We start from the raw sequence: 15,034 nt of genomic DNA, 5'->3' as shown, positions 1-15,034 counted from the left end.
CAAAATATTCCAAGAGACGTTTCATGTGATTAAAGGCCTTTTATTCCCGTAGAGGATGGGATATATGGGGGTCATTCCGAGTTGTTCGCTCGTTGCCGATTTTTGCAGCGGTGCGATTAAGGCGAAAATGCGCATGGTACGCAGTGCGCATGCGCTAAGTATTTTAGCACAAAACTTAGTAGATTTACTCACGTCCGAACGAAGAATTTCCATCGTTGAAGTGATCGTAGTGTGATTGACAGGAAGTGGGTGTTTCTGGGCGGAAACTGACCGGTTTCTGGGAGTGTGCGGAAAAACGCAGATGTGCCAGGATAAAACGCGGGAGTGTCTGGAGAAACGGGGGAGTGGCAGGCCGAACGCAGGGCGTGTTTGTGACGTCAAACCAGGAACGAAACGGGCTGAGCTGATCGCAGTGTAGGAGTAAGTCTCGAGCTACTTAGAAACTGCTAAGAATTTTCTAATCGCAATTCTGCTAATCTTTCGTTCGCAATTCTGCTAAGCTAAGATACACTCCCAGAGGGTGGCGGCCTAGCGTGTGCAATGCTGCTAAAATCTGCTAGCGAGCGAACAACTCTGAATGACCCCCATGGTTAGTTTTGAGTTGTACAGCCAATCTGCTCACAACTACAGAACTGAATAAGCTTACCCCAGCTAGATACATACACTGTCCATTCAACCTCCAATTGGGTAAGGTTAAAGCCTAATTTGGCCACCATGGCCAATGACCTTAATCTTAGTGGTTTTATCCCTTTTGGATGCCATAAATGGGGACTGCCCGCAAAACTCATCAAGGCTATAGTATATAGCAACAACGTTTATATCATAAGGAAAGAAGGAATGTGCAACTATTGTGACCTTGTTTCTTAATAGTTTCTCCAAATGGACATCATTTTTAATGTACATTTCTGAATGAAAAAACAAAACTATTTCTGACAGTCTGGTGTCTTCCAGCAATTTTACAAGATGTTCTAAGCATTGGAGAGTGATAAGGTACCGGCCAATCATCTCCTAGCTGTTTTTTTTCCCAAACATAACTTGTAACATGGCATTTAGGAGCTGATTGGCTGTTACTTTATCACTCTTAACTTTATCACTTTCCAAGGCTTGGTACATCTCCCCATGTGTCTCATTATTAGCGGGCAGAGATGTTTGGTTCTACTAGTACAGGGAGTCCAGAAATAGACTGGACATTAAAATATATTTCAGTTCACGGTAAAAGACAGTTGGTAGCAATTCATTAAAATGTATACCAGTTACATAACATACATGATGCAGTATCCCATGATGGGATTAAAATGGAGTCCCTGTCGACCTAGAAACCATGTCGACCTACTTACTGTCGACCAATAGTGGTCGACCTAGACACTGTTGACCTAAGTCTTATCTACCTAACATACCACTCCCGGTTTAATAGGTATCTGCTTATTACAGAGGAGACGTGTCAGGAGGGGTTGCAGTTAAAATGTCGACTGTCGGGAACCTGATGTTCAGGATACAGACGCCGGAATCCTGGCGCAACAAGGCTATTCCCACTTGTGGGTGTCCATGACACCCATAGAGTGGGAATAAATCCTGTGATGAGCGCAGCAAGCCACCAAACCCGCAAGGGGACTCTTAGCGCTGCTGGGATTCTGACCACCAGTAAATAGTATGTATTCCGTCAGTAGAGCTAGGCAGCCAAATACAATGGGGGAGTGGTTGGTAATGGAATAATACCAGTCGGGGAGAGTATGAGATGCTGTAAGGAAGAATCATTGCATTTTGTTCTATGAATAAAGGAAACCGTACTATGGAAGTCATTTAAACTAGCCTCTGGCTTGCTAGAAATGTGTCTCCCAGTCTATGAAGTAGCTGAATTGGAGACTGGAGACAAAACTTCCAGGTAAGAGTATCAAAATATCACTGATGATGGTAGAACAGCTTCCTGTTTCCTGTTTTCAGAAGAAAAGAAGCTAGTACGCTGTACCATTGTGTACCCTAAGAAAACCACTGGGAATATATGAGCTACATGGTGAGACTTGTTACGCACTAATGCAAGAAGGTGTAGAGATGGGAAAAAACAGGTTGTGGAAGGATAATATAAGTAGAGATGTGCACCGGACATTTTTCGGGTTTTGTGTTTTGGATTCAGTTCCGCGGCCGTGTTTTGGATTTGGATGCGTTTTGGCAAAACCTCCCTGAAAATTTTTTGTCGGATTCGGATGTGTTTTGGATTCGGGTGTTTTTTTTTTTTTTTTTCAAAACCCCTCAAAAACAGCTTAAATCATAGAATTTGGGGGTAATTTTGATCCTATAGTATTATTAACCTCAATAACCACAATTTCCACTCATTTCCAGTCTATTCTGAACACCTCACAATACTATTTCTCTGACGTCCTAAGTGGATGCTGGGACTCCGTAAGGACCATGGGGAATAGCGGCTCCGCAGGAGACTGGGCACAACTAAAGAAAGCTTTAGGACTACCTGGTGTGCACTGGCTCCTCCCACTATGACCCTCCTCCAGACCTCAGTTAGAATCTTGTGCCCGGCTGAGCTGGATGCACACTAGGGGCTCTCCTGAGCTCCTAGAAAGAAAGTATATTTTAGGTTTTTTATTTTACAGTGAGATCTGCTGGCAACAGACTCACTGCAGCGAGGGACTAATGGGAGAAGAAGCGAACCTACCTAACTGGTGGTAGCTTGGGCTTCTTAGGCTACTGGACACCATTAGCTCCAGAGGGATCGAGCACAGGACCCGACCTCGATGTTCGGTCCCGGAGCCGCGCCGCCGCCCCCCTTACAGAGCCAGAAGCAAGAAGTGTTCCGGAAAATCGGCGGCAGAAGACTTCTGTCTTCAACAAGGTAGCGCACAGCACTGCAGCTGTGCGCCATTGCTCCTCATGCACACCTCACACTCCGGTCACTGATGGGTGCAGGGCGCTGGGGGGGGGGGGGGGCGCCCTGAGGGCAATATAATACTCCTTGGCTGGCAAATCATCACAATATATAGTCCCAGGGCTATATATGTGATAAATTACCCCTGCCAGAATCCATAAAAAAAAAATCCGAAAAAGGGGCGTGGCTATCTCCCTCAGCACACTGGCGCCATTTTTTCTTCACAGTGTAGCTGGAAGACAGCTCCCCAGGCTCTCCCCTGTAGTTTTCAGGCTCAAAGGGTTAAAAAGAGAGGGGGGACACTAAATTTAGGCGCAATATGTGTATACAAGCAGCTATTGGGGGAAAAATCACTCAGTTATAGTGTTAATCCCTGCATTATATAGCGCTCTGGTGTGTGCTGGCATACACTCTCTCTGTCTCCCCAAAGGACTTTGTGGGGTCCTGTCCTCAGTCAGAGCATTCCCTGTGTGTGTGCGGTGTGTCGGTACGGCTGTGTCGACATGTTGGATGAGGAAGGTTAGGTGGAGGCGGAGCAGAGGCCGATAAATGGGATGTCGCCCCCTGTGGGGCCGACACCAGAGTGGATGGATAGGTGGAAGGTATTAACCGACAATGTCAACTCCTTACATAAAAGGCTGGATGACGTAACAGCTGTGGGACAGCCGGCTTCTCAGCCCGCGCCTGCCCAGGCGTCTCAAAGGCCATCAGGGGCTCAAAAAACGCCCGTTACCTCAGATGGCAGACACAGATGTCGGCACGGAATCTGACTCCAGTGTCGACGAGGTTGAGACATATACACAATCCACTAGGAACATCCGTTGCATGATCTCGGCAATGAAAAATGTGTTACACATTTCTGACATGAACCCATGTACCACATAAAAGGGGTTTTATGTTTGGGGAGAAAAAGCAGCCAGTGTTTTATTCCCCCATCAGATGAGTGAATGAAGTGTGTAAAGAGCGTGGGTTCCCCTGATAAGAAAATGGTAATTTCTAAAAAGTTACTGCTGGCGTACCCTTTCCCGCCAGAGGATAGGTCACGTTGGGAGATATCCCCTAGGGTGGATAAGGCGCTCACACGTTTGTCAAAAAAGGTGGCACTGCCGTCTTGGGATACGGCCACTTTGAAGGAGCCTGCTGATAAAAAGCAGGAGGCTATCCTGAAGTCTGTATATACACACTCAGGTACTATACTGAGACCTGCATTTGCCTCAGCATAAATAGTGCTGCTGCATTAGAGACCCGGCAGTGGACAGGTGATGCTGCCTTTAAAAGGCACATGGAGATTCTGCCTTATAAGGGTGAGGAATTGTTTGGGGATGGTCTCTGGGACCTCGTATCCACAGTAACAGCTGGGAAGAAAAATGTTTACCTCAGGTTTCCTCACAGCCTAAGAAAGCACCGTATTTTCAGGTACAGTCCTTTCGGCTTCAGAAAAGCAAGCGGGTCAAAGGCGCTTCCTTTCTGCACAGAGACAAGGGAAGAAGGAAAAAGCTGCACCAGACAGCCAGTTCCCAGGATCAAAAATCTTCCCCCGCTTCCTCGGAGTCCACCGCATGACGCTGGGGCTCCACAGGTGGAGACAGGTGCGGTGGGGGCGCGTCTCGGGAACTTCAGGGACCAGTGGGCTTGCCCACAGGTGGATCCCTAGGATCTGCAAGTAGTATCACAGGGATACAGGCTGGAGTTCGAGGCGACTCCCCCTCGCCGTTACCTCACATCAGCCTTGCCTGCTGCCCTCGGAGAAAGGGAGGTAGTACTGGCGGCAATTCACAAGCTGTACTTCCAGCAGGTGAAATCAAGGTACCCCTCCTTCAACAAGGCCGGGGTTACTATTCCAAAATGTTGTGGTACCAAAACCAGACGGTTCGGTGAGACCCATTCTAAAATTGAAATCCTTGAACACTTATATACGAAGGTTCAAGTTCAAAATGGAATCGCTCAGGGCGATTATTGCAAGCCTGGAGAATTTCATGGTATCACTGGACATCAAGGATGCTTACCTGCATGTCCCTATTTACCCTCTTCACCAGGAGTACCTCAAAATTGTGGTACAGGATTGTCATTACCAATTCCAGACGTTGCCGTTGGTCTGTCCCCGGCACCGAGGGTATTTACCAAGGTAATGGCCGAAATAAGTATCCCGTACTTGGACGATCTCCTTTATAAAGGCGAGGTCCAGGGAGCAGTTGTTCGTCGGAGTAGCACTATCTCGGGAAGTGCTACAACAGCACGGCTGGATTCTGAATATTCCAAAGTCGCAGCTGGTTCCTACGACGCGTCTACTGTTCCTGGGTATGGTTCTGGACACAGAACAGGATAAAAAGGGTTTCTCCCGGAGGAGAAGTCCAAGGAGTTGTCGTCTCTAGACAGAGACCTCCTAATACAAATACAGGTGTCGATGCATCAATGCACGCGAGCCCTGGGAAAGATGGTAGCTTCTTACAAAGAAATTCCATTCGCCAGGTCCCATGCAAGGATCTTCCAGTGGGATCTGTTGGACAAGTGGTCCGGGTCGCATTTTCAGATGCATCGGCGGATAACCCTGTCTCCAAGGGCCAGGGTGTCGCTGTTGTGGTGGCTGCAGAGTGCTCATCTTCTAGGGGTCGCAGATTCGGCATACAGGACTGGGTCCTGGTGACCACGGATGCCAGCCTTCGAGGCTGGAGGGCAGTCACACAGGGAAGAAACTTCCAAGGACTATGGAAAAGTCAGGAGACTTCCCTACACATAAATATTCTGGAACTAAGGGCCATTTACAATGCCCTAAGTCAGGCTAGACCCCTGCTTCAACACCGGCCGGTGCTGATCCAGTCAGACAACATCACGGCGGTCGCTCATGTAAACCGACAGGGCGGCACGAGAAGCAGGATGGCGATGGCAGAAGCCACAAGGATTCTCCGATGGGCGGAAAATCATGTGTTAGCACTGTCAGCAGTGTTCATTCCCGGAGTGGACAACTGGGAAGCAGACTTTCTCAGCAGACACGACCTCCACCCGGGAGAGTAGGGACTTCATCCAGAAGTCTTCCAAATGATTGTACACCGTTGGGAAAGGCCACAGGTGGACATGATGGCGTCCCGCCTCAACAAAAAGCTACAAAGATATTGCGCCAGGTCAAGGGACCCTCAGGCGATAGCTATGGACGCTCTGGTAACACCGGGGGTGTACCAGTCGGTGTATGTGTTCCCTTCTCTGCCTCTCTTACCCAGGGTAATGAGAATAATAAGAAGGAGAGCAGTAAGAACTATACTCATTGTTCCGGATTGGCCAAGAAGAGCTTGGTACCCAGAACTCCAAGAAATGATCTCAGAGGACCCATGGCCTCTGCCGCTCAGACAGGACCTGCTGCAGCAGGGGGCCTGTCTGTTCCAAGACGTACCGCGGCTGCGTTTGACGGCATGGCGGTTGAACGCCGGATCCTGAAGGAAAAGGGCATTCCGGAGGAAGTTATCCCTACGCTAATTAAAGCTAGGAAAAAAGTGAACGCAAACCATTATCACCGCATATGGTGGAAATATGTTGCGTGCTGTGAGGCCAGCAAGGCCCCAAAGGAGGAATTTCAGCTAGGTCGATTTCTGCACTTCCTACAGTCAGGGGTGACTATGGGCCTAAAATTGGGTTCCATTAAGGTCCAGATTTCGGCTCTATCAATTTTCTTCCAAAATAGAACTGGCTTCACTGCCTGAAGTTCAGACTTTTGTTAAGGGAGTGCTGCGTAGTCAGCCCCCGTTTGTGCCTCCAATGGCACCGTGGGATCTCAACGTGGGTTGGATTTCCTGAAGTCGCATTGGGTTGAGCCACTTAAATCCGTGGAGCTACAATACCTCACGTGGAAAGTGGTCATGCTGTTGGCCTTGGCGTCGGCCAGGCGTGTATCAGAATTGGCGGCTTTGTCATGCAAAAGCCCTTATCTGATTTTTTATATGGATAAGGCGGAATTGAGGACTCGTTCCCAATTCCTTCCTAAGGTGGTATCAGTTTTTCATGTGAACCAACCTATTGTGGTGCCTGCGGCTACTGGGGACTTGGAGGATTCCAAGTTACTGGACGTAGTCAGGGCCCTGAAAAGTATATGTTTCCAGGACGGCTGGAGTCAGGAAAACTGACTCGCTATTTATCCTGTATGCACCCAACAAGCTGGGTGCTCCTGCTTCTAAGCAGACTATTGTTCGCTGGATCTGTAGCACGATTCGACTTGCACATTCTGCGGCTGGACTGCCGCACCCTAAATCTGTAAAAGCCCATTCCACGAGGAAAGTGGGCTCTTCTTGGGCGGCTGCCCGAGGGGTCTCGGCTTTACAAATTTGCCGAGCTGTTACTTGGTCGGGTTCAAACATTTTTGCAAGAGTCTACAAGTTTGATACTCTGGCTGAGGAGGACCTAGAGTTTGCTCATTCGGGGCTGCAGAGTCATCCGCACTCTCCCGCCCGTTTGGGAGGTTTGGTATAATCCCCATGGTCCTTACGGAGTCCCAGCATCCACTTAGGACGTCAGAGAAAATAAGATTTTACTCGCCGGTAAATCTATTTCTCGTAGTCCGTAGTGGATGCTGGGCGCCCATCCCAAGTGCGGATTGTCTGCAATACTTGTTTATAGTTATTGCCTAACTAAAGGGTTATTGTTGAGCCATCTGTTGAGAGGCTCAGTTATATTTCATACTGTTAACTGGGTATAGTATCACGAGTTATACGGTGTGATTGGTGTGGCTGGTATGAGTCTTACCCGGGATTCAAAATCCTTCCTTATTGTGTCAGCTCTTCCGGGCACAGTATCCTAACTGAGGTCTGGAGGAGGGTCATAGTGGGAGGAGCCAGTGCACACCAGGTTGTCCTAAAGCTTTCTTTAATTGTGCCCAGTCTCCTGCGGAGCCGCTATTCCCCATGGTCCTTACGGAGTCCCAGCATCCACTACGGACTACGAGAAATAGATTTACCGGTGAGTAAAATCTTATTTTTTAGTCCTAATATTTGCACTGAGGTCGCTGGATGACTAAGCAAAGCGACCCAAGAGGGCGGCACAAACACCTGGCCCATCTAGGAGTGGCACTGCAGTGTCAGACAGGATGGCACTTAAAAAAAATTGGCCCCAAACAGCACATGATGCAAAGAAAAGAGAAAAAAAGGTACACTGTGGTCGCTGGACGGCTAAGCGACACAAACACCTCAATATCACAGGAATTATTCATTCTAATCAATGGTATTATTGGTCAAAAGCACTGAAAGAAAATATCAAAATCACTGGAATTATTCGTTCTAATCAATGTTATTATTGGTCCAAATCACTGGAAGAAAATGACAAAATCACAGGAATTATTTGTTCTGATCAGTGGTATTATTAGTCCAAATCACTGGAAGAAAATGACAAAATCACAGGAATTATTCGTTCTAATCAATGGTATTATTGGTCCAAATCACTGGAAGAAGACTGACGTTTTTGGGATTATGGAGACACCATGTTTTTGAATATAAATCCTAAAGCAGGTGGTGTATTAGAGCAAAAGAGTGCAAGAAACCAGCCATGCAGTTTCTGAAATATTATGACAAAATGTTACTGTATTTCATAAGCACTCATTCCTAACTCTGCTAAGTACTGTTTGGTATACTGTATCTGGCTTCCATGAGGTAGTTGTCCATTATTTCAGCTTCCATTGACCTTTTTGAAAGCGGTAGAAGTTATCGATTCTTTTTTTTTATTTTTATTTTCCCCTATTTTTAATTTTCTCCTACATAGCCCAGTAAAATGTTGCAATGTTAAGTATTGACTTGTGCCTTCTTGGGGTCCACTTCTTCACCAAACCCAGCCAAATCTCATCCTGATTCCTAACCCTCTGTTCCACGTTCTCTATGTACCCCATCTGTGTCACCCATGTCTGTCTACCCCTCCCCTTTAGATTGTTAGCTCTCACGAGCAGGGCCCTCTTCCCTCATGTGCTTATATACTGTTAGTCACCAAAATGCTGCACTGTAATACTATATATACTGCTCACAAACATGCCGCACCGATATGGAATGGACACTTGCAGTGACACAGAGCTGCAAGATACAGCAATGGCCTACTGTACTGTACCACTATAATTATTATATACTGGTGGTTCCCAGTCCCCACAATGCAGCACACTGATAAGATATTTGCAGCACACTGAGCACAGATATGGAGCGTTTTCAGGCAGAGAACGTAGATATTTGCAGCACACTGAGCACAGATTATTTGCAGCACACTGAGCACAGATTATTTGCCGCACACTGAGCACAGATATTTGCAGCACACTGAGCACAGATTACGGAGCTTTTCAAGGAGAGAACGCTGTCTCGTCCTCTCCGTTCAATCTCCAATGCACGAGTGAAAATGGTGGTGACGCGCGGCTCTTTTTATAGAATCCGAATCTCCCGAGAATCCGACAGCGGGATGATGACGATCGGGTTCGTTCTGGTTAACCGAGCAAGGCGGGAAGATCCGAGGCTGCCTCGGACACGTGTAAAATAGGTGAAGTTCGGGGGGTTCGGATCCAGAGGAACCGAACCCGCTCATCACTAAATATAATATAGTATCCTTAATAACTGTTATCTGCATATATAATGTATTTTAAGTAAACAATCTTAAACATGGTAATGCTAACAGGAGTCTTCAGTTTCAGTGAATTTGGAGTGCATTCCAGGGTGACAGTAGGACGACTCACAAAATGCGTTAAGGTGTGTACACACGGTGAGATAAATCTGTAAGATTTTGACTATATAGTCAAAATCTTATGAAAAGTTAGTGCATATCTCAAGGTGTAATGGTGCCCATACACTTGTGAGATAATCGGTGCTAACCTTCAATTTTCGACCGCATCTATGAGAGAAATCGAAGGATTGTATGCACATTTTAGGTACCTTTCGACGTGATGCGCGGGCACGTCGGTCGAATCTCGCGTCTCAAGATAGTAAGTGCTTAATATTTATCGAATCGCAGTGCGATCGCATGTGTTTTTAAAAACACATGCTATATATCGCACTGCGACGTGCGATGGGCACCCGCCAGGAGCGGCCAGAGGCCGCTCCCACTCAGCGGTGATGTGCCCATCACGTGATTACCATGCAATCTATCGCATGATCGCATTGTAATCACTTTAGCAGTTCAGGTGCAATTTCATGAACTGCCGGTGCAATGCCCCGTCGCGGGGCATCGCACAAGTGTTTGGGCACCATTAGGCAGTTTGCGATACAGATTCAATCCCGATGCATGCTCCCGTGGGGTCGGTATCGCAAGGCTAGAGAGACTGTGCAGGCAAGTCAATCTGGACTATCTAGTGTACTATCTAGTACAAAGTATACTCAACATTGGCACTTAGTCAAAATCGTACATAGACAAAATCTCAAGCAAAGATAGTCAAAATCTGTACTAACTGGGCTCTGGGGGAGCTCAAGGGAAATCGCATAGTCAACATCGGGCATAGCAGGGATCTCACCGTGTGTACACACCTTTAGGCTTTCGGGTACTTTCAATGGTATCCGAGGCAGCATAGGTCCCAGGTATATTGAGAGACTGCAGGAGACTGTTTGTCGCAGATCTGTGTCTATAGAGCTTCATTGTATTTTGTCTGTAGGTGTGATGGGATGTAGTTAAAATGCCGTCGGACGGGATCCCGGCAGTCAAGATCCCGTTGCCAGAATCCCTATCATTCTTCCAGTGGGACCTGCTCGCATATAGAAGTATAAAATGTAATTATGGTGAGCTGTACTTCATTGACGGCACTTGCCTAGCAGGAAAATATCCCCTTAAGTACTATTTAAATGCTATCAGTAATTGTATGTTTTGTTTGTTTATACTGTATTTGTTTTAAATAAAATATTGGCTAGATGGCACTTTTTACATGTTTCGTTCTCAGTGACACCGGAGTCCCATGTTACAGTGAAACAGTCAACAGAATACATTTTAAAAACTTTTAACCAGTCACACATCCTATAGACCAATCCAGCCCTCAGTTGCCAAGGTCCAGCTTTTTGCTGCCTAGGGCGAAAGGCCAAAACCTATGGGAGAATGCGCTATTGTCATAGTACTTGCTGCTAGTGCTCATCTGCTGCTCCACTTTGCAAATATTTCCAAACATGAGCCGACTTTAATAGGATAATTCTCCAATATTCCGATCGCTGTGGATCCACCCTTTACTAGTCAGATCTTTGTGCTATATCTATTTGAATATAGTTATTAAACTTACAAAGAGTTTAGTTTAAATATGTAGCTTGTACCTTCAATAACATATTTTCATATCACAGAAAAGTAAATGATTGAACTGCCTACACTCTGTCTGGCGATTGTGGACATAGTGGTTTTGAGAAGTTGAAGGTGAACTGGTACACGTTCATACAATCAATTGTATAGAGGACTTTGATAAGGGTGTGCCAGCTACAGTATGTTGTATCACGTTGATAGCAACAAGGTACAGTACACAGTTTCTTTGTGTAAAACAATGTACTACAGTAAAGTTTCAGTGCACATAGACACTATTGTACTTCCAGTCTGCAGCATTGCTCAGCACCTATTAGGCGATGTTGCTTTTAGAAGTAGTTAGCTGATCACTGTTCCCTAGGTAACTGCAGAAATGGAGGTATTGCCCATAGCAATTTATCTTCATTTTAAATGGCTATTTAGAAAATTAACTAAAGTCAAATTGTTGTGGGTAAAAACACCCTTTGTGCTCTGTTCACAGTGGAACAAATTTCATAAATGTTCCGTGGTCTGTTTTAAAGAAGCTGATCATACATGGAGAAAGGGCATCTTGTGATATTCCCAAGTGCTGTGTATGTAATGGGCCCTACACACTGGGCGATAATACTGAAAGATATGAACGATCTCGTTCATTAATGAACAAGATACCGTTCATATCTTTCAGTGTGGAGGCAACAGCAATGAACGATGTGCGGCCCCGCGCTCGTTCATCGCTGGTGCCCCGTCGCTTGTGCATGCAGGCCAATATGGACGATCTCGTCCATATTTGCCTGCACTGCTATGGAGCCGGGTGATTGGGGGAGTGAAGAAACTTCACTGCCCCCCGCCGCCGGGTCGGCCGTATCCGCCGTTGGTCAGCTCAGTGTGTAGGGCCCATAAGCCTTTCCATTCCATCACCAAGCAGGAGATTTTCTGCATGTTATTTACATATATAAAATATTTGTATATGGAATTATAAGGTCATTTATTATGTCCTTTACAGTGTCTTGAACGTGGCTTAAAGATAGGGTGCCTGATGTGCACATGAAACAGCTTTATCTTTGATCATGTATGTTATTAGCAGGTGTTTAATATGAATGAATCTGTATTTTAAGATTAGGCTGGTTACACATAATGATATATTGTTGTTTCAGCTGACTAATGACATTTATTCACGGACATACCACGTTGGGCGTACAGCATATGGGATGGCGGAATATTATGCAGATGTAGTACATCCGTAAAGTATTCACATCGCTTCACTTTTTCCACATTTTGTTATGTTACAGCCTTATTCCAAAATGGAATAAATACATTTATTCCCTCAAAATTCTACACACAATACCCATAATGACAACATGAAAAAAGATTTTTTTTTCCGATTGTTGCAAATGTATTAAAAATAAAAAACTGGTGTGTAAAATTTTGAGGGAAATTTTTTATTTATTCCATTTTGGAATAAGGCTGTAACATAATAAAATGTGGAAAAAGTGAAGCGCTGTGAATACTTTCCGGATGCACTGTATATTGTTTTATATCTGCCTGTATGTACTGGTGACCCACCGACCGACACACATGCCGGCCGCAGGAACCACCGACCATGACATCACAACCAGTTCTTGTGGCCAGGTACAGTATGTCGTTTGGTAAGTGTGTATGCCAGTGGTTCCCAAACTCTGCCATTACACTGCAGGCTTTAAGGATACCAATGCTTGAGTCCTGATGGTTACATCAAACTTACTGAGGTACTAATTAATATCGTGGGGGTGGGGACCTGGGACTGCACGCCCTAATTTTAAACATAATGGGGGTTATTAAGGTGTGGGTGCACCTGCGATATCATGTGCAAAGTACTGATGTTTGGTACTTTGCATATGCGCAGGACCCATTTAGCACGTGCACGAACAGATCCTGCAACGTCGGAAGCTGGGCGACAGCAGACTGTTGGTGATTGGCCATTTAGGGTGTAGCAAGAGGTCAGTGATCTCCGTCATGGGACGGAGATTTCTTGGCCTCTGTGACGGACGGCTTGTGTGGCACCATAGCTGACTATAAGCAGCCCCGATGATGGGAAAGAGATCTGATGTTGCTTCCAAGGAAGCAGCTCGGATCGCTACTGCAGCAGGAGGCGTCTGCTTGTAATAGACGGCTGCTGCATCACCATTCAGTGCTATTACTGCTGCTTCCAAGGACGCAGCAGTGAGAGCAACTCCAACCACATCTGAATGATCCCCAATGAGAGGCGCTACCATGCTGAGACTTGTAGTTCCACACAAAAAAAAGAAGAAATGCAGGTGCACAATCTAAATGCTTAACAATGCTAATCAGACTAATTATAATAAACTCTGAAAAATATGGGTCCACCAACCACTAACAGGTTACCTCACCTGCTGGATCCCTAACACTCCGGTTCAATTCCAGGACATGGAACACCCCTCCCCCCCTTCCCAGACCAGCATAAACCAAATGCCCCAAGGCTGTACACCATAATTCTAAACATAATGCATTTTCTCTATTTTTCTGTAAGGTACTAATCTAGTCACCTGTGCTTAAGTTTGGCTATTCCTAAAACCTGGACTTTAACGGCAGAATTTGGGAAACTCTGGTGTATGCTGTGTGACATTCTTACCATATCGGTTGGTGGGTTGGCATTGTAGCCAGTCTTTGTAGCACATAGTAACTAGTGCTTGAATAAATATATTTTAAATATATTAGTGTTGGGCAACCATAGAAATTGCCCCTCATGAAGGTAATAGGTGTAGTGCAGCAACAGGCTAATGAGAAGTGCTCATCCGTTGCGTGTGGTTTATAGTGATGTGCATTTGCTTTCAACTCTAGCTGTGAATCCAGCAGACTTCCAGTCATCAAACTTTTTTCGTTTTGGAAAGTGCTCACGCACAATCAATGCAGAGACTAACCAGAGCCGTATATGATCTAATTTACTTAATATCTCTGTTTCTCCCTGCACTCACAGAAAGAACGGGACCTAGAATTAGCTGCTCGGATTGGCCAGTCTTTGTTGAAGAAGAATAAAACACTTACAGAAAGGAATGAGTACCTGGAGGAACAAGTAGAACATATCAGAGAGGAGGTAAAGAATCCAAATAATGTGGACTCACCAGTTATCCTTATGACTTTGTAGTGGACAAAATTATTTGAAATTGTATTCATTTGTTTATTACCAATAATTTATATAGCGCACACATAGGGTGGAATTCAAATGTTTGAAAAGTCGGTTGGATGTCTGTTTTTTCCTGTCTATTAGATAGGAAAAAACAGACTCCCACTTGACTTTTCAAACATTTGTATCTCCCCCATAATCTGCAGCGCTTTACAGAGAATATTTAGTCATTCATATCCGTCTCGGACCAAGCAGTGGAGCTTACAATGCATATTCCCTACCAAATGTACACACATAGTGTTAACGTACCAGTATGTTTTTACATTGTGGGACATAACTGGAGGAAACCTGCACAAAAACACGGGGAGGACATAGAAACTCTGCTTGGTTAGGGCCTTTGTGGGAATCAAACACAAGACCTCAATACTGCAAGGCAGTAATACTAACCACTACTGTGCTGTAGACAGAGGAATGCCTGCAGGATACTTGTTGCTGGGAGTGTAGATCAGTACTGTAGGCTAATAGACAAGTGTGGGTCAAAGCAGACTGTTAATTGTTTATTATTATTGCACTTTTTACACTTCAGTTAAAGAGGTTTATTACCATACAAAATATTCAACATTTTATTATTCTGGCTTTTTTCCCCAGTTTTACAATGTTTTTTATGACTTACAGTACTCCCAGTAAAAAGTGGTTGTAGATTACAATATGCACTATTACAGTATGCAGTATTTAGAGTATAACCCTGGTATTTGCGTATGTATAGTCCAGCAGGAACGTTAGACACAAACTTGGTCTGCAGTGAAGTTGTCTTAGCAATTCTGACTGAAAAATCATAAAAAATC

General features: G+C 45.3%; 1 protein-coding gene across 6 annotated transcripts in view; it reads left to right on the top strand.

Moving 5' to 3' along the window:
* Positions 1–15,034, top strand: part of TRAK1 (trafficking kinesin protein 1) — a 250,707-nt gene that overhangs the window by 175,432 nt on the left and 60,241 nt on the right. For all 6 annotated transcript variants that reach the window (XM_063922395.1, XM_063922397.1, XM_063922399.1 and 3 more), the window contains one exon: positions 14,043–14,159. In XM_063922395.1, coding sequence (XP_063778465.1) covers positions 14,043–14,159 — 117 coding nt within the window. The remainder of the gene's footprint in view (positions 1–14,042; positions 14,160–15,034) is intronic.

The sequence above is a fragment of the Pseudophryne corroboree genome, chromosome 5, assembly GCF_028390025.1.
Source record: "Pseudophryne corroboree isolate aPseCor3 chromosome 5, aPseCor3.hap2, whole genome shotgun sequence".
Lineage (NCBI taxonomy): Eukaryota > Metazoa > Chordata > Amphibia > Anura > Myobatrachidae > Pseudophryne > Pseudophryne corroboree.
The sequence above is the reverse complement of the archived record's forward strand: the minus strand, read 5'-3'. Positions and strand labels throughout refer to the sequence as shown.